The sequence below is a fragment of the Gopherus flavomarginatus genome, chromosome 1 (assembly GCF_025201925.1).
Source record: "Gopherus flavomarginatus isolate rGopFla2 chromosome 1, rGopFla2.mat.asm, whole genome shotgun sequence".
Classification (NCBI taxonomy): domain Eukaryota; kingdom Metazoa; phylum Chordata; order Testudines; family Testudinidae; genus Gopherus; species Gopherus flavomarginatus.
Window position 1 is genome coordinate 45,536,749 of NC_066617.1, and position 27,868 is coordinate 45,564,616.

The 27,868-nt window shown below is 42.4% G+C and overlaps 1 protein-coding gene across 14 annotated transcripts in view; it reads left to right on the plus strand.

Annotated features, from left to right (window-relative positions):
- Positions 1-5,146: 5,146 nt before the first annotated feature.
- Positions 5,147-27,868, plus strand: part of CADPS2 (calcium dependent secretion activator 2) — a 591,588-nt gene continuing 568,866 nt past the window's right edge. For all 14 annotated transcript variants that reach the window (XM_050936075.1, XM_050936080.1, XM_050936079.1 and 11 more), the window contains exon 1: positions 5,147-5,579. In XM_050936075.1, the coding sequence (XP_050792032.1) occupies positions 5,229-5,579 (351 nt within the window). In that variant the 5' untranslated portion in view covers positions 5,147-5,228. The remainder of the gene's footprint in view (positions 5,580-27,868) is intronic.

The following is a 27,868-nucleotide window of genomic DNA, read 5'->3' on the forward strand; positions in this document are numbered from 1 at the left end:
GTAATTATAACATTTAGGGTGGGAGGGGGAAGGTTACTCTTGGGTAAATATGACCTGAAAATAAACCTGTGAGGTCAGCAGGAAGTAGAGAACAAAACAGGTTAGGTTAGATTACATTGATAAGAAGCTGCAAAAGTTGTTGCCTTGCCAAGAGCGCCTACTAATGCAGCCTAAGGGAAGATTCACTTCATTTTCTAGGTGTTAAAAAGCATTAAAGAAAACTAAGATATTTTTCCCCTCACAAAAAATACAGGCAGCAAATAGAGCAAAAGCTAAACAAGAAGTGTGTTGTAATCCACTGTATGATAACACAGTATGAACAACCTAAGATTAATATGGCAGTAGTTGGTGTTATAGATTTTAAGACCAAATCCTGCAGTGTTGATGCAAGTAAAATTCCTACTGCAGGATTTGGGCCCTATGTTAAAACAAACAAAAAAACCCAAAAACCTCAGTAAAATGGAGTTGTGGACCTTTGGAGGTGCATAACAGCTCCCCTGATGGAAGCAGAATTTGCCTGGAATGGACATGGTCCACTGAGATGCCATGGTACTCAAAGTGTTAAGAAAATATATAACATATCACTGATTTCTAGAAACCTGAATTGACTAATTGGTGTATATATATAGCAGACAGGAATGACTCTTATTTATGACTTTTAAACCTGAAGGTTTCCTACCTGCCATTTATATACCAGACTAGTGAAAGTTCATAACGTTTCACATAATTTACTTAACTTCTGAGGTGCTATGACTTCTCAAGTCAGAGGAAGCAATAGGTTTGGTCCTAAAAGCATAAAGTAGCAGAACAGCTTAGATTGTAAGCAACTTGGGGCAGGGACCCTCTCATCCTCTCTGTTTAGCACCATGTATGCTGATGGTGCTCAATAAATTACAAAGGGTTGTGTCCCTGTTCCTTCAGCTCTGAGTCCGTGGAATGCAGTACCTTTTGATCTAAAAAATGCCTCCGACCAGGAGTCTGTTAAAAAGAATGTAAAAGTATTTTTATTTGTAAACATATTCTGCACGGTAGCATGATTTGATTTTCTTTTTAAAATGTCATCGGTGGTGAGTAGAGACAGGATCAAGCTGTGAAGTTCAGATCTGGATCCAAATTTTCCAAAAAAAGTTTAAATCTAGGCCTTTAATAGAAATAGACCTCAGTCACAATGTTTGAATCTAGACTCTCAAAGCCTAAAGGAGTTCTGGTTTGGGCCCATCTCTGTTTCACAGTGGTACCTGTATTGTGTTTGTGAAGCACTTAGAATGATGGATATAGGAGCTGATGATGATCTAACTCTAAAGTTGGGTAGGGCTGACTTCTCTGTCAATTTCTTGGCTTGGGTAAGTAACTAGAATTCCTGCCATCTCAAGGATAGGCCCATGTCAGAGATGGGGAACTAAAGCACAGAGAGGTTGTGACTTGCCCAAAGTCACACAGTAAGTCTGTAGCATAACACGGGCATGAACCCAGTCTCCCATGTATTAGGTGTGTCCCCTAAATACCAGCCCATCCTCCCTGTCACAATGTCAGCCACAAAAATGTAAATTACAACAAATTTTCATGAAAGACCTGCAAATCTGAGTGTGCAAACAGTAGTTCCCATGGAGAAAACTGGTGTGTACATGAATAAATCTATTATTTCAGTACTAATGGTTGTGTTTGTTGTGGCCCTGGCTAGGCTGCCCCTGCTGAGATTCTTTTTCAGTCCCCCATGTGCACCCCCTTCAAGTAACTGGCCAAGGCCTCCACTCTTCTTTGGCATGGGAACCCACAATCTAACCATTCTCCGAGTGACTCTCTGAGTTACATGCCCTGGTTGCCAACCATGATACCTAGAAGGCCCAACAGGCTTGGCACCTGCAGGAATTTCCCTTTGGAGGCATGGGTACAGTAGTAGTATACAGTGACGCAGAAGCAGCTTCTTCAAAACAAAGTATGATTTATTTTCCCAAAAGGTGAGTAGCACTCAGACAAATGGATTTAAAACAACAAAGAGGATTTAAACAAATGGATTTAAAACAACACATACTGTCTTACCTATGCTTGGCATCTCCCTCAAGCCACTAAAAGACATAACTTAGACTAGGTGCCTCCTATTCTCGTGTGGACCACAAGTTACAATTTGTTTGCGGCAGACCCTGACTCTCCATGTCTGTGTCAGCCTGCTGCAGCTGACAACTTCCCTTGCCTTCTCTTAGGGCAGATCTTAGAGCCTTTTCTCTTGTGATCTCCATCTCCATCTTGGCAAAACAGCCATATAACCAGGACTGGGACCGAGGAGTTGACTCTTCACAGCTGTTAATCTGGCCGTTGTCTCTGAGTGTGTGTTAGGATGCTCCTTATCTAGGCCATTATGTTACCTTTCCTGCTTGGTTACTCTAACAGCTCCCTGTTGCTCTAACTCCATAGCAAGCAACTCATTATAAACACAGAGAGACATGACCAATATTCATAAAAATAATACAAATGTTTTCCAGTTCTCCACAGGGGGAGGGATAGCTCAGTGCTTTGAGCATTGGCCTGCTAAACTCAAGGTTGTGAGCTCAATGCTTGAGGGGGCCATTTGGGGATTGGTCCTGCTTTGAGCAGGGGGGTGGACTTAGATGATCTCTTGAGGTCCCTTCCAACCCTAGTGATCTATGATTTCAGATATCTAAACTCTGAATATCTGAGAATGAAAGAGCCTATATCAGTCTATAATAGCTGCAGATGCAGGCCCAGATTAACCAATGTGCACTTGGTCACTTACACTAAATCCCCATCTCAGGTCACCAGTTTTTTGTGGGTGGTGGTGTGACCTGGCACACAGGTTGCAACACTGCTCAGGGTTGGCTTGGCTGCCCCCTCTGTCATGAGGGGGGCAGCTAGGCCAACTCTGAGTGAGTGGCATTGCAACCTAGCACAGCACCAGTGGGGTCACAGCACCACTCAGGACAAATTTGAAAGAAGATGTAAGGCCCCCAATTTCCACAAGCATAGGGCTCCAAAATTCTTTAATCTGGCTCTGTGCAGTTGCTTACTGTATTGGTAGCACACTCAAGTTTAATGTAATATGGCAGCTTCTATGTGTACGAATAGGCTAGCTAATCCTGCAAATAATTGCTTAAATATAATCCAGTGTATGCATAGGACCATCAAATAAATGCAGAGTACAAAGGAAATATTACTAACAACAAAACATATTTAAAAGGACAATAGTATTTACTGACAATTATATATATTCCTTTAAGGGCAACATGAGTAGTTCAATCTCCAGGGCCCCTGCAGTTCTTGGTCCCTGTACTGAGTTTGTTGATTAGAGCAAAGCAAGGTGGTGAGTTTGCAAAGTGGGAGCTGGAATTAAACCCTGGCAAACTCATCTCATATAAGGGCCATCAAACATCTATTTGATAGAAACAACCCTCAGACCCTACAGTGAAAGGCTGTGTAGTCTGTACCAATATCCTGTGGCATCCAGTCCTCCAGTAAGTTAATTTAAGAAGGAATCCTTAAAGTAGGTTACCTTCAACTCCAAGAGGGGGAAGTCACACTCACTTTGCCAAGAGGTTACACACCTATCACTGTCGAGCCACACTGGTAGGTAGGGCTCCAAAACAGCAAGTATTCAAACATCTTTGAAGGAGCTATTTTGTTCCTGAGAATATAGGCTAAAAAGTCTCTAGGTGTTAAGGTTGGGAAGAAAACCTCAAAAACACAAACCTTGATAGAGCCGGGACCAATAGTGCTGAGAGGTGTGAACTGCTTTCATCTCAGTGAAATGCTAACTCAGATGTCCACTAATCATAAATGTAAATGTCACCATTGTTAAATATTTCATTCCTCAGCTAAGAGAGGAGAGGGAGGGTCACAGAGCTACAGAAGTTACTATGAGTGATGTCTCCTTTTGTTGCCACAACCATGTAGCTCTTTGGCAGATTTATTATTTCCCCCCTTTGAGAAGGAGACACATTCAAGGCACCTAGCAAAGCACAAGTACCTATTCAAGCCCTCCAAAAGGGGAGCTAAGCTAAGGAAACCAATGAAGCCCTAGCAGCTGCCCAGTGAATGATATCTTGAACATTGCACAAGCTACTTTAAGAGGTGTCTCATTTTGGCTGTTTGCCCAGGCACTTTATTTTATGGGTGTAGTTTAGAAGAGTGGTATTTCCCCAACCTGACCCAGCTTGCTGGCTGTGTATTCAGGAAGCTAAAGAGCAACTGGACAAAGAGCTCTGTGGCACCTTATAGACTAACAGAAGTATTGGAGCATAAGCTTTTGTGGGTGAAGTCCACATGTGTCTGACGAAGTGGGTATTGACCCATGAAAACGTATCCTTCAATATTTCTGTTAGTCTACAAGGTGCCACAAGACTCTGTTGCTTTTTACGGATCCAGACAAACACGCCTACCCCTCTGATACTAAAGAGGAAATGTCATTCATCTGGGAAGTTCAAATGGATTCATTCACCACCGCTAGATCCACACATTTAAAAACAAACAAAACCCCGTTACACTTCTGCTTACATGCAAATTATCGTATTAACCAAAGTGCATATTTTTTTCCATGCTACCAATTAAGTTGTTCCCAATTTCCCCCTCCCCCCGAAAAGTGGCAACACTAAACTGCATCCCGGTGCTGGATCCGGGATTTGGTGGGACTGTTGTGCAAAGATGCATCAGGGTTGGGATTTCTGTTTTCTGGCGGAGCAGGAGCGGCGGCATTCTCTACTCAGTCAGCGGACCTGGGGGAAGGCAAAAGTTGGCTCGATCTCTGTTTTGTGGCAGGGTTTTTCGTGGTGCAATGGGAGCGGCGACGCTTCTTTAGTGGCGGGACCCAACCTCAGCAGGATCCAGGTGGCGGCAGCTTTCCTCTGTTTTGGTTTCCCAGTAGGAGCCAGACGCGCTTGGGCGGGCCAGGCAGCGGGGCGGGCGGAGCGCGCCGCGCCCCATTAAGGTTCCGTTCCACGTGTTGCTTGTAGTGGGCGCTACAGGTTCCCCACCTGCGCTGCGCGGCAGCCGCCGGGGGCGGAGCCCGTCCCCGTCGCTCGGGGAGAAGTGACAGGCTGGCCGGGGCCCTGATAGGAGCCGTCCGGAGCAATTCCCAAGGCAACCCAAGCTCGACCCCCTTCCCAGGCCCCGCCCCCTCCCTGGCGGCTGCCGCGGGTAGGAACTAGTCGGTGTGTAGAACTCGACGTGTCCGGAAAGGTGCGCGCCGCTTTCCCTTTTGCTCCGCGCCCGCCGGCACCATGCTGGACCCGTCCTCCAGCGAAGAGGAGTCCGACGAGGTGCTGGAAGAGGAGAAGGGGGAGGTGCTGCTGGTGGCGCCCGGGGGCTGCAGCGGCAGCTCGCCGCGAGTCCTGCCGACTGCTAAGCGGGAGCCCCGCGCGAGGGAGCCGGGGCGCCAGGGTAGCGGCCCCGCCAGACCGGCGAGCCCCAGCCCCTCGGTGCTGAGCGAGGGCCGGGAGGAGCAGGAGAGGCTGCAGAAAGAGGAGAGGGAGAAGCGGCTCCGGCTGCAGCTGTATGTGTTCATAGTGAGGTGCATCGCGTACCCGTTCAACGCCAAGCAGCCCACCGACATGGCCCGCAGGCAGCAGAAGGTGAGTCGCCGCAGGCACCGGTCCCACCAGCACCCACCCTCCCTTTCTCGCCTGGCCGCCGGGCACTGCCCGCTCCGCTCCTGCTCCATCTCCGCTGCATGGTCCGCGAGCTTGGGGTTTGTTTTCTGCAGTGCGACCCCCATCTCGGTGGCCGCAGCAGCAGCTGATCGCTACTGGCAGCCTGAGCCAGGCGTGCCTGCTCAGTCCGGGTGCAATCCCCGGGATCCCGCTGCACGTCTCTGAAGTGCCATAAAGTATTAAATCGCCCGTAACTTCTTCTGAGCACGCCCGAGACCGGGATTGTGGGCCATCGTCTGCCCACCTTTCATCCGAGTCTCTGCATTGATCGGTTCAGTAGTGAAGTGTTTTTGTGTCAGTGGGTCACACCGCACTGCTGAGAGTAATTTCCAGCTCCCTAGCAAAGCCTGTTCAGACACTACCATATTCTAGGCTGGGCACCTCTCTGGTTCTTTCAACAGGTTGATCTCTTTAATAGGCGTTTGTTTAATGAGCCTCTGAACGTTTGGGAGGAAGAAAATGCAGTTGTTCAACAGAATGATTCCGTTTGCAGAAACATCTCTGAAAATTAATCAATTTCTTGTATTTTATGTTGGTGTTAACAGGATTATTTTAGCAGCAGATACTCACTAAAGTAGGTCCCAGTGCATTTTTAAAATCAGCATGGCACTAGTGGCATGTAGAAATGAGCAGAAGAAAATTTCTTTACAAATTATAAATTTTCAGGATGACAGTTAAATCTGCCTCTATTGTCAAATATAGGCATCTCGGATCTACCTTTATTGTCAAATATGGGCATATAGTAAAAAATAAATAATGGAATACTTGTTAGAAGTACTGATCCAGCAGGGTATGATCCATGGCAAATCAGATGTTAAAATGACATTAAACTCTGAAAGGTATTTCATGCAAAAAATAATGTGCTGACCAAATACATCTAAAGCTAAATCATGGATATAATACAAAGGAGAATTCTTTGGTAAATGATACAATCCATCTATTTTGTTTCAGTGATTATTACTAAATGCAGACTCCAGATAAGGAGAAACAGTGTCTTAACAGCTCAGGGAACCAATAACGTGGTTGTTTGCCTTTTATTAAAGGTAGAGCAAAGTTTCATTTGCTGTGCAATATATTTGGGGCAGGCTCCCAAGTCAGAGTGTGTTACTCTGTGCTTTTAGATTTTTCAGTAGCTTAAACTTTTCAATAACTGAGTATTTTTATTTTAAAATTTGTAATCTTTTCATTTTGTACTTGGTTCTGTAAATATCGCATAATCAATTTCTAGAAGGACACTAAACACACTTCTATTAGTGACTGCTCTAGAGCCTAATGCAGAGAATTTTTTAAAGTTCAATCTCCAGAGAGAATACTACTTATTCTGACTGCTGATCTTTTTGAATACATAAAGGCTATTGGGAAAGAGAATTGTCTGGGTACTGACTTTTACATGGATTCAAATCTTGTATTTCAGAATGTATTTATTTTTAATTCACAAAATGGATTGAATTCTGCTTGGTTTGATGCTGTGAAGACTAGTAAACTGTTAGTTTAAGGGTTTACTGTTTTGGGGACATGTAGGGTGCCAGCCTGAATGTGACTGGTATAGATGATGGCACATTGTCACAAAAATCCAGTAGACACTAATGCAGGGGTCGGCAGCCTTTCAGAAGTGGTGTGCCGAGTCTTCATTTAGTCACTCTAATTTAAGGTTTCGCGTGCCAGTAATTCATTTTAACATTTTTAGAATGTCTCTTTCTATAAATCTATAATATATAACTAAACTATTGTTGTATGTAAAGTAAATAAGGTTTTTAAAATGTTTAAGAAGATTCATTTAAAATTAAATTAAAATGCAGAGGGCTCCCCCCCCCCCCGACCGGTGGCCAGGACCTGGGTAGTGTGAGTGCCACTGAAAATCAGCTCGTGTGCTGCAGGTTGCCTGCCCCTGCACTAATGTAATGTGATGATAGTAACAGCAACAGAATAGTAATTCTTTTATTGCATCTTACTTATTTAAACAGAGAAACCCCTGATCAAGATTTTTCATAAACAAGTGCCTATAGTTAGGTTCCCAAATCTATATTTAGGACCTAAATCAATGGCCTGATTTTTCCAAAATGCTAAGCACCTATCTGCTGCTATTGACTACAAACTTTAAATTCATTAAGTATTTTGATGGTATGCTCCAAGGTAGTACCGTGTACATGATGTTTCTAAAGGTGTGTGAAAGAGGATCTTGAGCATTTCCGAGATCAGTATAGGGCCCTATACTGGTGTTGCACCCAATGTAAAAAAAGTATGACACTTGCTATTTTAATGTTTAGCCATTGAGCTATAAATCACCCAGTCTGACATCTCACCTCAAATCAAATGCTACTACCTGCAATTTTCACTTCTAAGTGACACATGACATTTGCTGTACGGTAATTCAAATGGGACAAATTTTCATTTGCTTTAAGAATTTAACTATGGAACTAGAGTGTTCTATGTTTTTAATCAGTCTGAAAAACCTAGTGCTTTTGTACGAAAGAAAAACATGTCATTTTTCAGTGTCCGTAACAGTTTCTTACTTCTAACAATCAGATGTTGTTGTTATAATAATCTATAAATGAAACATACTTAAGTACTGTAGTTCTGTTAAGCTTCAGCTGCTCGGCTAGAATGTTTGTTTTATTTACCAGGAATTGTCTGAATTGTAAACACACCTGTTTTCAGTACATGCCTCGTGATCATTTACAGTGTTGTCTGGAATTTAACAGACAGCAATATCCCACTTTGTACCAGGGATTAATTTAAGATTTAGCCATACACTCTGTAATTTCAAATTGCAAATCTATTTAAATCATTCAAATTTTCATTCATTACTTAGATTGTAGTAGGAACTACAGTGTTCTAGGTGTTTTCCAAACATGAAAATCATCGACCCTGCCACAAACAAAACCCATAATTTGAAATAATCTGAATCTTTGTCTATTTCAGAATTAGCTTTTTAAAACTTCATATGTATAAACTTTACTCTTTATATAATAACTGCTCAAAGATCATTTAGATCTTGATAATTTTCTTAGCTTTTATTTTTTGTCTGCAAAATGTTTAGAGGTTTAATTGTCAAGTACAGAAATATCTTCTTGAACTCTGTGGATCTTGATAACTCATATTAATCAGAGCCAATAGACAAATAGGAATGTTGTCATTTTAAAAACAGAGTATCGGATAACCTATATGAAAATCTCATTGATCTACTACATATTTTGTTGTTTGGATTATATAGTATGTTGGGCTGCTTTTTTATGTGTGAGGCTAACTACTATAGACAGCTCCTGCTGTCTGTGTTCTTGTCTTCTCCTGGTACACAAGCTAATTAATCATACTTGTTAACAATAGGTAGGGGTTTGCTTACCTTACTATTTCTCTATCCCCTACCCCCTCTTCATACCCCTTCTGTAACATGCTTTTTTCTTGATAATGTGTTAAGTAATCTCTTTCTAAGGTAAATTGCCTCAGGAAGCTTACTTCTAGATGCATGGCTCTGTCTTAAATTCCCTTATCACATTTTGAGGATTTTCTGACTTCTGGCCTCATAGGTCTTAAATAATGGGGTATCTGAAATTAAAAAAAACATTTTAAAAAGTGAACATCATGCTTGTGGAAAGCTCTACAACTGGTATGTTCTGGGTAGCAAGTGTGCAAGATCCTGCCAATGTGCATCAATCCTGACTAAGAGGTTCATAGATTATTTTAAGGTTAGAAGGAACAATTGTGATCGAAACAGGTATCATCCCCATTACAAATTGGCACAGATAATCTAAGTGACATGCCTAAGGTGAGACAGGAAATCTGTGGTGCAGTTGAAAAATGAACTAAGATCTTTCAAGTCCCGGTACAGTTCCTCAACTGCAAGACCAGCCTTTTGTCCTACCACATTGAAGGGTTAAAATATCTTATTCACATCTATTTAATCCTTGAAGTCTGTTATACAGATGTTTAATGTCACTTGTAATGATAATTTCTGCAGTCCTTTTCACAGGAAACTGGACTGAGACCACTGTATTGTGGTGTTTAACATAGCCCACTAAATAGTTTATATGGTATCCACTGGTTGTCACTAATGATTGGGAAGTATTTGAACCAGTGACCTACATGTGGAAATACTCCAAATTCCGACATTATCTCAGTCTTCCCAAAGACCAGATCTCTTGATGCTGTGCACTATCAGTGATGTTTTTGCTTGCAGGCGTCTAGTAGTCTTGCTGATAAACTAAAAAGAGGTTAGATAATTTATTAGGCTTTGATCATTTATTTTTTCTGCTAGTTCAGTATTACTTTGTTGCTGAGCAAATACTGCAAGATGTGCCAGACTGATGCTTTTTGTTACATAGAATATATTATCCAGTAGGGAACATGATGGAAACCACATATTAAACTACAACCTCAGTCTGAACAGAAACAATATCTGTGAGGAGATGGTTTATTTCTTTTAAAACCAATGCATTGGTCTCTATGATAGACCACAATACTTAATTTTATAGGCTGAGTTGTATTAATGAATGTAAACGTTTTTAAACTGTGATTTAGCATTTACTCTGCTTCCCCCTGTACAACAAGAAATGTATTCAGCTCATTCATGAAGCTCAGGAAACAAGAAGTAATAACAAATATTAGAGTATTTTATATAAGAACTGCCATATTGGACCAGATTAGTGGTTCACCTAATCCAATAACCTGTTTTTGACTATATAATTCACTGAAATTTATCCCTTAATTTTATTTAAGCACAAGCTATGTAAGAAAAATAGTTGTTAAATAGATGTTAAAATTAATCTACAGGATTATGCATAACTAAAAATATTCCTGTGAAATCTGGCTCTAGGTGGAATCCTACCATTATCTTTTGCTTGAGACAAAAGTTAAAACAATGATCAAATGTGTTAAAATGGCTGTCTTAAGCATTAAATTGGAGTCTGTCTAGCACAGACAGGTAGGAAGTCCTCAAGGGTTCATGGCAGGGTGCCTCCTTTTGCTGGAAGTGCTGTACTCCATAGATATTCTCTCATGTGAATGTACATGCTGAGTGATGAAAAACCTTCCAAATAAACTTCACAGTAGATCTCTCAACATTTATTGTGGAAGAGGAAATGAAACAATGAAAAGATGCAGCAGTGGTTGCTGCAGTCCATTGTTGTCTATCATTGTACTTAACAGTGTTGTAGCATCAGAGCATCTGCAAGTATTTGTAGATTTATTCTCTCCCAACTCCCCTGTGAGGGAGGGCAGGATTATTACCTTCACTTTACAGATGTGCAGCTGAAGAACAGAGAGGCTAAGTGATTTTCCTCAAGTTGACACGCAGTCTTCAGCAGAGCCAGAATTGAATCTAGGCCTCCTGAGTATCAGTGCAGTGCCTTATCCAGAAGACCATCATTCCAGTGGATATTTTTGCAAACGTTCAACCACATACTTCTCCAGATGTTTTGGAATGTTAATGTCACCAGTGTACTGAGGATGGCATTCTATTTTCTATGAGCAATAAAGCCTAGTCTAAAACAAGTTATGATTTTGTTCTTTGTTCCTGAGAATCCAATGAAGTATATGCTGTTGTTTTTCTTCTCACCTCCACCCCCCAAAATACAGCTGATTCAGTTTATATTTGGAAAGCTTGTAGAATAAAGTTTGTAAACGGAAATGAATTGTTCTGTAAACTGTTTTCAGTCTGGAAAGAATTTTGTTTGTGAGCATGCATTGAACCACTTGAGTGAGGAAAGATTGTGACAATTATAGTGCTCAGTTTTACTCATGGACTACATGCCAGAGGAATGTTCTCTGGGTGACACATCAGGAGGAGGGTTCCTGAGTAAACAGAGGACAATAAAGTGTTAAAATTCAGTGCCTGAAAGGATATCAAACGACTGCTTTTTCCCTCCATATTTATAATTTTACTTTAATAATCAACATGTACATACAGTAGAAATCCAAGGATGGGGGAAGAATTTAAAAATAAATCCAATAAAAAACCAAAGAGAAATATTCCCAAGCACAATATGAAGTCAAACACCACCAAGAGTTAATATTTAAACTATGCCTTTTAACTGATTAAAAAGAATGGACACTAATTTAGCTGGCTGTTTAAGACCATAACTAAATTAGTCTAACATCTGAATCAGAAGAAGCAAAAAGAAAAAACTGTTTAAAGTAGTAAACGACTGACATTTCATATTTTTCACTTAAAAATAGGAGGATGGGGATATAACCAAACAAACCCACAAGTGAGTACATCAGAAGCATTACTACTCAAAGCTGGGAATAATGGAATTCAGTAATTCATTTTCATCTGAATCCCACAAGCTTCCTTTCGCCTGTTTTTTTTTCCCATTTTTCTGGGATTTTATCGATGATAGACAAGTTGATCATAAGTTATAATAATAATAACTTCCGAGCAACTATCAGGAAAAATTTAGCAAGAAACAAAACCATGGTGTCAATCCCCAGGGAACAGATTGTATTGTCAGATGTTTCTTTTAGGCCTGTTTTGTCCAAGCAATATCTGGAAATACACCTCTATCCTGATAGAATGCTGTCCTCGGGAGCCAAAAAATCTTATTGCATTATAGGTGAAACCGCATTATATCGAACTCGCTTTGATCTGCCGGAGTGCCCAGGCCCACCCCCCCCAGAGCACTGCTTTACTGTGTTTATATTTGAATTCGTGTTATATCGAGGTAGAGGTGTACATTTGTTTTTCTTCTCCTGATACAAACTATCTCCTGGATGCTTCCAGTCCTCCTTCATACGATGATCTCAAACCAAAGTAAAGGTAAATGTGGAAGTACCCCAAAAAGCCAATTCTGATGAAGATTCAGGGGGTATTTCAGAGGAAGAAGTACATTGAAAAAGAATTCTCATGCTTCCTGCCAAGGCAGATCAAACTTAATCAGAAATGATTTCTATCAAGAGAGGTAAAATGGAACATTGATCTTCTCCCCTCATACCCTCGGGGAGAGCTAACACTCCCAAATTACAACCCTTAAAATGATTTTCCACCATGTCTTTTTTTTTCTGATGAAACTCAGGCTTATCCTTTACAAGCAACCTAAGGCCTTGTCTTGATGGGCAAAGTGTTTGTTTTACTTTCAGTTCTCTTAGATCCAGTTAGCATGCCATGATTTGATAAGCCCTGTGAATGCCAAAGATGTGGCTTAAGACAGCTTCACATGTGTTTAAAAGGCTATTCAATTGTGTTGTGCTAACATCATTGAAAAAATTCACCCTTTTTGTCCATCAGGAAAGGCTTTGGGGTTTTAGATTTTTTTACCTTAGACTTGTCTGTGCTAGTAAAATTACCCATTGAGGGTGATGGGTGTTGGCCATGGATGAGATTGAAGAGATATTGAAAGCTGTTTTATAGCCAGTGACAGTGTCCAGCACCATTTCAGAAAATGGCAATTAAAGCAGAACTTTGTCAGTTAAAAGTGCTGTCTTGTTTATCCAACTCAGCCTCAATCAGATGTGGCTTGGTCAAAAGTTTATAAGTCTAGTTAGCACCCATTATGCCTCTGGTGCTTAAGGCAGCAACGAAGCTCCTCTGCACCTGTATGTTTCTGGCAAGGCTTTCAATGGTTCCCCAACTGTGCTCCAGGTTTTTCAGGTTGGCTTCCACAGCTCTTTGCCATGTTGTTTTTGGGCATCCTCGTTTTTGCTTGCCTTCGGGTGTCCATCTTATTGCTACTCTGGTGATCAAATCAGTTTCCATCCGAAGCAGATGGCCAACTCATCTCCAGCGCCTCCTGGTAATGATGGTGTTTATATCGTCTTGGCTGCACTATGTGAATAAGTCCTGGTTTGAAATTCTTCTAGGCCAAAAGATAAGAAAGATTTTTCTGAGGTAGGTTGTATGGAACAAAGACAGTTTGGACATTTTGTATTTTGTCATTTCCCAGCTTCTGCCCTATAAAGTAGTGTTAAATGTACTCAGCTCTGATAAATCTTAAGTTTGGTTTTGGTGTTATATTTTGATGATTTCCAGGCTTTGTAGAATAGTCTAAGGTGCTGAAACCTTAGCAATGCATTTGCTTTTATCAGACGCAAAGAGTGACAGTCCTGGCTAGCTAGAAGATTGGCAACAATTACATGTTTTACTTGCATGATTGCAAACTTTTTATTTAGGCCAATTTCTGCCTTTTTATGTTTAATAAAACCTCTGTGGTTTTGTTAGTTTACCCCTCACTTCCCTCTCCCCTCTCCCAGTTTTGGAAAAAATCTCATCAGCTCTGTTTGCTTTGGTTAACACCCTGTTCTGAGTGGGGCTGGGAGGGGAGAGAAGAGAACTTCACAGGTTTTCTACAGGTGGCTGATCAAAGCACTTGTCAGGAAGACAGCATGGGAGCCCAGTAACTGTCACAGTCTCTGCAGGGCTAGTGGGAGGGAACTGGCTAGCTGCTTCGCTCTTTTCCCATATTCAGAAAATTATTCCTGCCCTTCTCTTGTTGTGCGTGCTTTCTTTCCTGCCACAGCAGGCTACCTGATGCTTGGGGAAGCATGGGTGCGGTGTTCTGTTCCCCTCACCCACTTCCAGGAGTCCTTTGACAGGACTCAAAAAAGTGTGTGTGTGTGTGGGAAATACCTGCTATGACACAACTGCTCCCGCTCCATCCAAACCTCTTGCAATTTAAACAACTAAAACATTTGTGTACTGTATTTAGTTGTACACTGTTGTCAACCAATGCAGCAAAAATCCATTTGTTGAATGTCATTTAACAAATTTCACTTGTATTTATTGAATGTTATATTTGCTGGATAATATTTGACTAACTCTTAAAAAAAAATCGTGACTAATATATTTTGGTGAATACTAGCCAGTCATCCCTCCATCTCCCTATCTTTTGGTATGCCTCTTTCCCCTTCCCGATTTCACTCCATTCTTCCATAATAGATCATCATACTTAGGGTTCTGATTTTTTATTTTAACTGATAACGCTGATAAAGCACCCACAATACAGAAACAATTAAAATTGTTTATCCAATAAACTTGTACCTAAGGGCTTGTCTACACAGAGCAGTAATGCGGACTACAGGGGGTGATTTCTAAAGCATACTAACATGTTGCTCATTAATTTGTCGAAGTGCGCACCACCAGGGCCTACAAAGTGTTGCCTAGTGTGCTTTAACATAGTGCTGCCTGAAACAGTGCTTCGTTAAAGTGCGTTAGAGATTACAGTAGTATATATTGTAATGTGTATAGTACATGTTACTCATTACAGTAGAGACAGTGAACCCTGAAAAACCATGATTTTTGGACATCTATATAAAACTCAAAAATTGCTAAAAATAAACTTTGAAAAACAGAAGTCCTACTCATAGTATATATCTCTTCCTGAGTTTCCTTCAATGTATGGTTCCTCACTATTTCTCTCCCCCTCCAGACATATTGTGCTCTCTACCTTGTTTGCCTCTATTTTCTCCCTTTTCATCTTCCACTTCTTTCTGCAATATCTTTATTTTCTAACTTAAATCATCTTTCTCTCCTGCTTGGTCTGTCTCCTCTCCATATGCTGATTAAAAAAATATTTGGGGATGGGAGGAAAGTGCTGCCCAGGGAAAGCACACAGATGTGAAGTCAAAGGACTCCTCTAATGAATAGAAGGAGAGTGCTTGATGCTGTCTGTTGGCTCTGTTCTGGGACTCTTATTCATTAATATGAAGCTCAGGCTAGTGTGTTTAACAGATTTTTAGCCCACTGCCCAGCTCTGGCTTCTGGAAGAGAAAAGAGTATTCTCTCTCCTTGCTCTCTGGTTCCCACATAGTCTCTTGTTGCTAGAAGGAAATGAGGGCAGAGGCTTTGCAATGTGACCCTTCCCAAAGTTTCCTGGTTGCTGTGATGGGCTTGAGTCTACTATTCCAACCTTATCTGGGTTTTCTGGCTATTGTGTGAAGGTGTCTGTGCTGAACTACCTTTCCCTCAATGTGTTTTGGGTAGTCATCTCTGGTGTCTAGCTCTAGTGCCTATTTCTGCCTGGAAATGCTAACACCATATTGAAATTGACCAAATTCTTGTCATTCTCACTTATTCCCAGTGTCCTGAACAACAGCTGTGAAAAAGGACAAAACTCTGGTTAGTTTTCTTTCTGATGTAGTTTGGGGAGAAGTGTGAGGCGCATTACAGGCAGTCGAGTTGCATCCAGTGCACTAGATTGCATCAGTTTATGCCCAAGTTCAGTCTGAAGATTGTTTTGGTAGTTATAAGGACTAGAGACTTAAAAAGAGAGAGTTTAGATTCTGTTGAAGTTGATGGCACTTGTGTGAAAGAGCTTATTACATACTCTGGGCAAGTAGAGTTTTTAAGTCCTGCTATTTGTGTTATAACTGTAAGTAGGGTGACCAGATGTCCCGATTTTATAGGGACAGTCCTGATATTTGTGGCTTTTTCTTATATAGGCTCCTATTATCCCCCACCCTGTCCCCATTTTTCACACTTGCTGTCTGGTCACCCTAACTGTAAGAGATCCAGTTCAGCAAAGAATTTAAGTGAATGCTTAACTTTAAGCATGACTACTTAAGTATATTCTTGGACTTACACACAAGTGCTTTGCTGAATTGGGGCCAGAATGAGAATTTGTTGGCGGGGCTATCAGAAGCTAAACTACAGTTACTGAATTTTAAGTTTGTAATAAATAATGTTGATTTAAAAAAAAATCACCAGGGAAATTGTGCAAAACCTTTTGCACTATTTTGTTTGCATCTTTTTTTTCTTGAAAATTCATTGTCTGTACTTAAGAGTCTTTCCATTGAAGTCAATGGAATTTAGATCAGACTCCATGACATTCCCTTACCAAAAAAGTGAGGTCAGTGAATACAGTTGTCATGGTACAATTCCCCCCTCTGAACCTTAGCGTCCAAAAGATGGGGTACCAGCATGAATTCCTCTAAGCTTAATTACCAGCTTAGAACCTGTAGCGCTGCCACCAACCAGGAATTCCAGTGCCTGGTACACTCTGGTCCCCCCAAGACCTTGCCCAAGGAACCCCAGGACCCAGACCCTCTGGTTCTTACCACAAGGAAAGTAAACCCTTTCCCCCACCATTGCCTCTCCCAGGCTTCCCCTCCCTGGGTTACCCTGGAAGATCACTGTGATTCAAACTCCTTGAACCGTAAACAAAGAGGAAAATGCACCTTCCCCCTCCTTCTCTCTCTCGCTCCCAGACTCTCCCTGAGAGAGACAGTAATCCTAACACAGAGAGAAATTAGCCTCTCTCTCCCCCTTCCCTCCTTTCTCCCCACCAATTCCCTGGTGAATCCAGGCCCAGTCCCCTGGGGTCTCACCAGAATGAAAAAACAATCAGGTTCTTAAACAAGAAACTTTTAATTAAAGAGAGAAAAACAGTAAAAAATTATCTTTGTAAATTTAAAGGTACAGGGTCTTTCAGCTATAGACACTGGGAATACCCTCCCAGCCTAAGTATATAAGTACAAATTAAAATCCTTCCAGCCAAATACACATTTGAACTCCTTCCAGCCAAATACACATTTGCAAATAAAGAAAGCAAACATAAGCCTAACTTGCTTTATCTACCTAGTACTTACTATTCTGGACATATAAAAGACTGTATCAGAGAGATTGGAGAGAAACCTGGTTGCACATCTGGTCACTCTCAGAACCTGGAGAGAACAACCACCAAATTCTAACAGCACACACAAAAACTTCCCTCCCTCAAGATTTGAAAGTATCCTGTCCCCTGATTGGTCCTCTGGTCAGGTGACAGCCAGGCTCACTGATCTTGTTAACCCTTTACAGGCAAAAGAGATATGAAGTACTTCTGTTCTATTAACTCTTACTTATCTGTTTATGACAACAGTAATACACCTTTTTATCATTATGGTGATTATGAGATGATATTAGGGTGGGCATAGGTCATGAAAGGCTTTGAAAGTGAAGACAAGCAATTTGCTTGATGTCATAGAAAATGGGGAAACAGAAGAGGGATCCAAAGGCTGACATGGTCAAAGTGATGTGCAAGGAAAATGATCCTAGCAACACCATTCTGAATGGGTATGAGCAGGGCAAGGTTGCATTTATCAAGGCCACAGAGAAGGATATAGCAATAATTGAGATTTGAGATGACCGCCTGGATTAAAGTTTTAGCTGTGTGAATGGATAGGAAAAGTCGTGTTTTAGAGATGTTACGCAGACACAGTCTGCAAGATTTGGACCTAGCCTGGATGTGAGGCTCTAGACTAGAGAGACATCTAAGTTGAAGATAATGCCCAAGTTGTGGGCCTGAGTGATAGGCAGATGCTTGTGTTGTCCTCAGTGATCAAGAAAGGAGGAGAGGGGTGGGCCTGGGTGAAAAGATTAGTTTTAGTCATGTTGAACTAGAGCTGATGGCTAGACATCAACTAGATCAGGGGTGGGCAAACTTTTTGGCCCGTGGGTCACATCTGGATATGGAAATTGTGTGACAGGCCATGAATGCTGACAAAATTGGGCTTGGGCTGGGGGTGCGGGCTCTGGGGTGGGGCTGGGGATGAAGGGTGCAGAAGGGTGCTCTGGACTAGGACCGATGGGTTTGAAGGGTGGGAGGGGGATCAGGGCTGGGCTAGGGCAGGGGTTTGGAGTGTGAGAGGAGGTCAGAGGTGCAGGCTCCCAGCAGCGCTTACCTGAAACAGCGGCATATCCCCTCTCTGGCTCCTATGTGGGAGTGTGGCCAGGCAGTGCTGCATGCTGCTGCACCGTCCACTGGTACCGCCCCTGCAGATCCCATTGGCCATGGTTCCTGACCAATGGGAGCTGTGGGGGTGGTGTCTGGGGTGGGGGCAGCGGGCAGAGTCCTCTGGCTGCCCCTAGGCATAGGAGCCGGAGGGTGAGGCATGCCACTGCTTCTGGGAGCCTCATGGAGCCATGGCACGTATGGAGCAGGGTTGAATTGAAACGTCTGACATGCCAGACGTGGCCTGCAGGACGTAGTTTGCCCACCCCTGAACTAGAGTAAGAGAGACAAGCTGAGATTTGTAGTTTGGACAGAAAATCAGGTCTAGAGTACAGAGATAGATCTGTGTTTCATCAGCATGGATATGGTAGTTAAATTTGTGCTTATAGATGAGATTACTCCGAGAGAGGGAACAGAAGGGGACCAGGGATAGAGCCATGTGAAACATCACTGAAAGTGGGAGGGGAAGGAGGAGAACAGGGAAAGGACAGAGTCACAGAAGAAGAGTGTGATAGATGGACTCACACGTTGCTTACAGGTCAAGGGGAATAAGGGAGTATTAGTTCTGAGCTTTGGCTAGGAAGAGGTCATTAGAGACTTTGACAGGAGTGGTTTTCAGTGGAGTGGAAGGGTGGGAGGAGGGGGGAAAGCCAGATTGGAGAGGGTCTAGGCAAGAATTGGAGGACAGGAACTTTAGATAGTGGTTGTAAACAATGTCTTCAATAAGCTTAGAGATGAAAGGGAGAGTTAGGGGAGTAGAGCGAGTAAGAAGCATCCACATCTGTGATGGGGAAAGGGAAGGGAAGCCAAGGGGAAGGGAAGTGGTATTTAGTCAGTGTTCTTTGGGAGGAAATCAGCAAGAGAAGGGAGGGTTTGAGGAGTTGTCCTAGGTGGCAAAAAGGCAGCTGGGGTTGGAACCAGGGGGTTCGATTAGGTTGGAGTTGTAGGGTTGTTTATTTAGAAGTATGGCAGAACTGAAGGAAGGAGGCGAGAATGTAAGGAAGGAGGTCACTCTGGTTGTAAGTTTTCCAGCAGGTGTTCTCCACAGCATGAGAACTGGAGTGGCGAAAATGGATGTTGGAGCTAAGGCAGAACTGGGGGTTGTCAGGTGGTTGCTATGGGGGAAACAGACAAAAGAATCAAGGGAGAAGGAGAGTGAAGCATGAAGAGAATCAACTACCATTACAATGGAAGAGAGGACAGGGCTGAGAGCAGATGAGAAGTCGTTAATGCTGGTGGACTGGAGTTCATGGAAAGGACAAGTGAAAGGGCTTAAGGAGGGGGGTCAGTGAGCGGTGCTGAATGAGACCACTAAATGATGGGTGGATAGGAGGAGTTCAGCAAGAAAGAAATCAGAGAGAGAGCAGTGCTTGATGAAGGCTGTCATAACTATAAAGGGAAGGGAACAGCCCTCCTGTGTACAATGCTATAAAATCCCCCCTGGCCAGAGACACCAAAATCCTTTTACCTGTAAAGGGTTAAGAAGCTCAGGAAACCTGGCTGACACCTGACCCAAAGGACCAATAAGGGGACAAGATACTTTCAAATCTTGGTAGGGGGAAGTCTTTTGTTTGTGCTCTTTGTTTTGGAGGTTGTTTGCTCTTGGGACTAAGAGGGACCGGACATCAATCCAGGCTCTCCAAACCTTTCTGAACCAGTCTCTCATATTTCAAACTTGTAAGTAACAGGCAGGCAAATCCTGTTGGTCTTATTTTTGTTTTCTCAACTTGTAAATGTTCCTTTTTGCTGAGAGGATTTTACCTCTGTTTGCTGTAACTTTGAACCTAAGGCTAGAAGGGGTTCCTCTGGGCTATATGAATCTGATTACCCTGTAAAGTATTTTCCATCCTGATTTTACAGAGATGATTTTTACCTTTTCTTTCTTTAATTAAAAGCCTTCTTTTTAAGAACCTGATTGATTTTTCCTTGTTTTAAGATCCAAGGGGATTGGATCTGGACTCACCAGGAATTGGTGGGGGAAAGGAGGGGGGATGGTTAAATTCTCCTTGTGTTAAGCTCCAAGGGGTTGGATCGGTGTTCACCAGGAATTTGGTGAAAAAGCCTCTCAAGGCTACCCAGGGAGGGGAAGGTTTTGGGAGGAAAGGAGATGTTCCAGACAGGAATCTGGATGGTGGCAGCGAACCCAAATCTAAGTTGGTAGTTAAGCTTAGAACCCTAAAGTGCAGAGTGGGGGAGGAACCTTGACAAAGGCGAGGTCAAGCAAATGGCCCTTTCTTGGTGGATGGGACAGTTGAACCAGGTGCAGGAGGCATAAAGAGGTGAGGGCAAGGAGAGTAGAGCTCCATGGCCTGATAAACTGAGCCAGCAGAGCAAAAGTTTCCCAGCCACTGGGGAGGGGTCAGGAGCTGTCATGCTGGGGCAGGATTTGTGCTTCAGGGAGAATGGGCAGGGAAGCTGCTGCAGAGAGGAGAGAGGAATAGGGGTCATGTTACTGCGGGATCTTTTCTATCCAGAACTTCCTGGCTGGAGCTTGATGTGGGGGGATCAGCAGCTCCTTCCAATGGTGTCTGAAACACAGGAGTTGAGGAGGAAACGTTGGAGGCAGTTTCTAGACCTGGTGAGATTCCCGGAGACTAAAAGTGCTGCCTCCTTTAATTTGTTGTTTCATACCTTGCATGAAACTGTTTGGATGTCTGGAATTTTTGTACCTTTAGAGGTGGTAACCCTAGAGGAGATGTGCAAGTTGGGGTGGATCATCGACATGGAAGTTTAGGTCCCCAAGAATAAGTGTGGGAGACTGGGTGGAGGGGCAGATAGAGTTTTTATGGTACTATATTGTACTCTTGCAAAAGAATGTACCCTTTAACGGCTTGTGTGATAACGGGATGACTTTTGTGCTTTCATTAAAAATATAAATGAACATCTCCAGACAGTGTGTGCCAAATATTTATTTTGAAAGCTGTTGCTCAAGAGAGCCCCCAGCTTGTGCTTAGTTGTCCTCTATCCCTTCATTAAGTTTTGAATTACATATTCAGAGGTCGCATAGCAGGGTACTGGAGGATGTTTCCTTGTACAAAAATGTCATAATATTGTCTTTCTATTGGAACTGTTTGGCATATCAAATATGCATTGTGTTAAAATATTAATATTGGACCTTTATTGCGATCTCCTTACAGATGAAGTGCCTAGCAACACAAAGAAACACAAATAAAAAGCAAACGAGTTTGAGGTGTGTCTGAAACTTGCTGTGTTACTCTGCTAATATCACTTCATGGAGGAGAGGAGAATTTCTCTTCCTCCTGGGTTGGTTTTTCAGAGTAGCAAAGGTTGAGAAAATACCTGGAAATCAAAAATAACAAGCTGTATTTATGAGCTTAGGCCAGATTATGCAGTCATACTGAGATCAAACTCCTACTGAAATCAGTGGGTGTTTGCCCTGAGTGAAGGCTGCAGGAAGTCGGATCATGGTCTAGAAGGGACTCAAATAGAAGGAAAATGTTGATATGTAAGGATGGTACTACTCATGTTTTAGTGCATTCACTTTATAGTATCAGTATTGCCAACCCCAAGAGTTCAGAAATCATGAATCAGGCCCCTGAAAGTCATGAGATTTACGAAATTTTTTGAAGAACTTTTTTTCTCTGTCTTTGGGTTTCTGAGCCTGTAGGGTGCAATCACTTCATAGTTTCAATCTTTTCTCTGCAGCCATGAGTACTAGAAACATCCGGGTCTTCTTTAAAATGAAAATGTAAATACTCTTGGTGCCACAGCTGGAGTGTTAAGAAAAACTTCAAATATTGTGAAATGATTAAAATCACCAGAGGTGGCAACATGGTACTATGGATGCATTAGCCATTGAAAACTACAAAACAAATTTAAAAATTGTAGAAATCAAGTTGTTACATTGTCTGGGATTTTTGCATGTGTAGCATAAAGATAACATAGTAATCTATGTTGAAAATCTGGTTTAGATCCCAGCTATTTCAGAAGATGGAAATATTTTTTCCTCTGGTTACTTGTGTGATCCTGTGTGATTGTGTCTGCCCACAACTCTCATTGAAATAAACCTGTGAGGTGGTTCACACCTTTGGGAATTGGCCCCATAAAGTGGTGACTTTAAAAAACTTTGAAAGTAGTTACAACTTATTTTTTTTTAAACTTTGGTGAATTGGGTGGTGGAGAGTATCTTACAGAAACCATGGTTGCTGTACATTTTGCTCCCAGACAAGTAGATCTTATAAGTTCTAGTAACAGTAAGGAGACCTAGGATCTGTTCCTGGCTCTGCCAATGACCTGTAATATAACCTTGAGCAAGTCACTTAACCTACTCGAAAAATGGAACTAATGACTCCTCCTCTTTGTTGGTAATGTGTTTTTGTAAACTACAGATGAAAAAGCATTGTATAAGAATGAATGTATTATTATTATAATGAGGAAATCAGTCATTCACTCTAAATCACTTACTGACTAACTTTTGGATGTTTCAAGTCCTTTGTCTAAATATAGGTGTCTCCTGAAGTTCTATATGTAATATAAAAGTCTTTTATTGTTAACTACTAGTACAACTCAGAGCTCAGTCTGGTACAGTTCGCTGAGATATGATGGCATCAATTACAGTATGATAAAAGCTACACAAGGTAGATCTTTCTAATGTGCTTCACTATTTAAAGCAAAAGTTAATAGAAAGCTGTTGTACAGATAATATTGGCGTGTGGAGGAGAGGGAAGGAGTGAGTGAGTGCGTTTGAGGACAGAGTCTGTTTTCAGAAGCATGTAACTTTTAGAAAGATTACCTATTTCTTATGTATGTTTTTTGTCTGAAGATTGTTTCCCCTTCGTTTGAAAAATTTAGTTAAATCCTCCCCCCTTTTTTTAAATTATCCAAGTATTTATCAAAGTATGTATAACAAGGTGTTAATTTTTTCAGATGCTTATTTTTGTACCCTTTTTAAATCACCTTAATTTGTAAAGTTTAACTGTACCATGGACTTTGGCCTCCATTACTTTGACATGTTTGAAGAAATGCCTGTTAGGTATAACTAAGCTATAATTATTTGAAAATCACTTACTGGGCCCTAAAATTTCCGGTCATGTTTTTAAGCATCTGCCATCAGGGTAGGAGGTGGGGCATTCCAGGTACACCATAGCATGGTTGCTGCAGCTCCCTAGGTTGAGAGAGGTGCAGGTGTATTGGTTTAAGGAATTGGGCGCTCAAACAAATACACAGCTATATGAATGCCTCTTGATCAGTGGTTCTCAGGCTGGTTGCTGCCCAATGGCACACACTGCAGCCCATGTGACATCATCTGGGCCATACAGGTAGTGTATATATTGTGTGGATGCAGCCCACGCAGCACAGAATGAGCTGTATATGCGATCCACAATGGTAAATAGTTTGAGAACCGCTACACTAGATCGGGGTGGCCAACCTGAGCCTGAGAAGGAGCAGAATTTACCAATGTACATTGCCAAAGAGCCACAGTAATACATCAGTAGCCCCCCATTCGCTCCCCCCTGCTCCCAGTGCCACTCACCCAGCAGCAGCCCCGCCAATCAGTGCCTCCCCTTCTCTTCCCATCAGCTGTTCCTGGTGTGCAGGAGGCTCTGGGGGCGGGGTAGGAATGAGGGCCTGGCAGGCTCAAGAGAGGGGGTGGGAAGCGGTAGAGGGGGCAGGCCCTGTGGCAGAGCCAGGGGTTGAGCAGTGAGCACCCCCCAGCACATTGGAAAGTTGGTGCCTGTAGCTCCAGCCCTGGGGTTGGTGCCTATACAAGGGGCCACATATTAACTTCTGAAGAGCTGCATGCGGCTCCGGAGCCACAGGTTGGCCTCCCCTGCTCTAGATAGTCATTATATTTAATTTTCACATTTCAACATATGATCATTGCAGTAAACACAGATGCAGTGCTGGCAGATGGAGTGGAGGTAACAGGACAGATTACATGCATGTGTATTTGCATCATGCACGTGGTGATGGCAAGTTTGTTTGGTCCTCCCCCTCTCCCCAAGTTACTGGAATGTTAAGATTGTTGTAGTTCTCAAGAACGGACAGGTGTACCAGCATCTTGGCACAACCATGGGTGTCCATGTCCAGCAGACACCTGAGGATACCATCGCAGAGAACCTACAAGATGAAGCCAGGATTGACTCCTTCCTATTCTCACTATGGCAGAAGATCAATGCCTTGAACACCTTCCTGATTCCCCGTATCTCATTTGTCCTGAGGGGATCTGTCGTGGCGAAGGTACCTCTGAACAGGGCAGACAGCACCATCTGGCAGCTGGTGAAGAAGTGGATGTTTCTCCCCCAGAGGGCCAGCAATGAACCGGTGTACATCTTGCACAGGCAGGGCAGGGCCAACGTCCTTAGAATGGGTGATCTGATCGATGTTGCCGTGATCACTCATGCATTCCACCTTCTGACGTGCCTGGACGCCATGGTGAGGAACATTGCGGAGAGTGCTCTGCAGGATGCATCAAGATGCAAATCATCAGGACGCCCTCCAACCAAGATGTTGCCACCTACCTGAGCGGCTCGCTGGAAGGTGACTTTTGAAGAGATGGGAGGCTTTGCTTCACTCTGGACTCGTGCCCGCAACGCTACTTGATGACTGGAAAAGCGTAACGGCTGCCACTGGACTTGGTGCAATGAATGCCAGGAGCTGGGAGTCATGGTGCCACAGGTGAAGAATACAGATCACACTATCATCACTCTGAGAGCTAGAACCACACTGGAGAGGACCCTGCTGCCAATACATGGAAAACCTGAAACAGAAGCTGGACTAGGGCAAGGCATTCAAAGTGACGTGCAAGTGGGACGTCAGCAACCACTTCCGCCCTGGGGTCAGCTCCACTCAATTTGCCAATTGGAAGTTCATCCACAGGGCCTGGCTCAACTGCATCCCACTGAATGGAGCGGTCTGCCATGGGAATCGGGACAAGCGATGCAGGAAGTGTAGCCATGCCAACGAGATGCTACCCCACATCCTGTGTAGCTGCAAGCCCCATTCGAGAGCTTGGCAGCTGAGGCACACCACCATTTAAGATCGCCTGGCCAGAGCCATCCCACCTCCCGTGGGGAAGGTTGCCGTAAACTCCGCCATCTCCAGAATCGACAGCCAACTGCGACCGCACATAGTCATCACCAACGAGGACCAGAAGATCATCATCGTGGTGGACATCACAGTGCCATTCGATAACAGGACCCCGGCCTTCCATGATGCCCGAGCTCGAAAGGTAGAGAAATATGCCTTTCTGGCTGAAACCTTGAGAGTTAAGGGTTACCAGGTCCAGCCACATGCACTGATTGTCAGAGCCTTAGGTGCATGGTACCCTAGTAATGAATGAGTGCTGAGAGAATGCAGAATCGGTCTACGCTATGCTCGGCTGATGCGGCAACTCATGGTGTTGGACACCATCAGATGGTTGAGAGACCTCTACATAGAATACATCACTGGACGTTGACAATACCATGAGAAGATGAGCTGGAGTGCTGATGATAAGCACAGTCAGGAAAGTAACACATACTTTCCTTGTGGATTGTATTTTCTAAACGGATAACCAGCCTAATTCTCAATTACTGAGGGACAATCTCCACTCGTTGATATATTTTGCTTTCCACAACCAAGTCTCCATGCAACTTTTCATGAGTGATGTACCCAACTATTCGGATTCTAATATCTAAACTGTATTGTTAAATCTATTCACCTAAATTTGGGTTATTGCTGATTATGTACTCGATATAGCATATGACTTTTAAAAACTAACTTCGTATTTGTGGATAATCTAAGCACTATACCCAGATGTGCAGACACTCTTTCCCCTACCTAGGTATTATATAATTTTTTTAACATTAGCTTTAATAAAATTTTTATTGTTTAGGAAGACTGCTAAGAAGGATCAGCCAGTGCCCTTTGTTAGGAACTGATATCATAAGAGGTTTGCTTTATTTCCTGTCTGTATCTGCTGGTAGAAAAAGTTATACTCACTTGTCTGGCTGGTATAATTTGAATTCTTCAAAGTTCTTTTATCAGTTAAGAAATTACCATTTACAAGTTTCAGGCTAAAGAGGCTTTCTTTTGATTGGTTCAACAAGACAAAGTGGTGAGATTGGATTCGTGTTCAGCAGCCATACATATCCCCAAACACTCCCAGGTACTAGATGCTACCGTGGCAAAGGACAAACAGCTGTGGGCGTTATTGTTAATGTGTACCCCATCATAGCATTGCTGTGAGCTTGCCTTGACTGTAATTTTTGTCAGCTAAACTTCCTTGAAAAGGTCTCAGTTTTGAGTGTTCTAATAAGCGAAAGCTTCCTCTGGTATGATGCCAGAGCTTGTTTGCCAAGTTTCTGAGTGGAGGGTAAGAAACATCTGTTGGGTCAAGCATTTAATTGACCTTGGGACCATTTAATTACCAGGACATGCAGACTTCAATATAGAATGCCTTTTCAGCTATATTTTGTGAATTATTATATTTTTGAGTACTATTTGAATGGGCCTTCTGAACATAATGTGTTTAAAAAAAAAGCCATAATTAGGAAAAATTAATTTTAAAATGGTTAATCTTGAATATATCTAGTTTTTTTCAACCTTGTATGTGTACATACACATTTTATATAATAAAATAATGAAAAAAACCACTTATTTACTGTAGTCTTCCTAATCTCTCCCCCTTGAAATTTCCCATGTTCTGCATGACCTGTTTTTAGCGTTGTAATACATCACAACTTCATAACTGTACAAAACATAATAATGTTGTATGACCTAAGTGCAGGATAGAAAGATTAAGTTAAACACTTTTTAATTCAAGTGCCTTACAATTTATGGAATTTACAAAGGGTTTTATGTTTCCTTCCATTCTCCAACTGGGAGGGCTTTCTTTAAGTATTTATTATTGTAGGAAAGCTAGTTCAAAGAAGTGTGAGGTCTGTCATCATTCTGATAGTTTTGGAAGTGATGCCCACAGTTGAGGTACAGGTAGCTGCCAAGAAAGCAATGTCCATGTTCTCCAGAGTCTTACCCACACTGCATTTAAAAGATGCACTGCCAAAAGTGAAAGCCCTGCAAACTGGAAACTTTTTAAAGACACCATAATGGAGATTCAAAGTAAATGTAAACCCCCAAATTAAAAAACATGGAGGACCAAAAAAGTGCCACCATGGCTAAACAACAGAGTAAAAGAAGCAGTGAGAGGCAAAAAGGCATCTTTTAGAAAGAGGAAAATAGAAAGGAGCACAAACCTTGGCAAATAAAGTGTAAAAGTATAATTAGGAAGACCAAAAAAGAATTTGAAGAACAGCTAGCCAAAGACTCAAAGTAACAGCAAATTTTTTTTTTTAGTACATCAGAAGCAGGATGCCTCCTAAACTACCAGTAGGGCCACTGGATGATCGAGGTGCTAAAGGACCACTCAAGGGGGATAAGGCCATTATGGAGAAGCTAAATGAATTATTTGCAAAGATATTCACTGAGAAGGATTTGAGGGAGATTCCCAAACCTGAGCCCTTCTTTTTACGTGACAAATCTGAGGAACTGTCCCAGATTGAGGTGTCACTGGAGGAGGCTTTGGAACAATTTGATAAACTAAACAGCAATAAGTCACCAGGCCCAGAT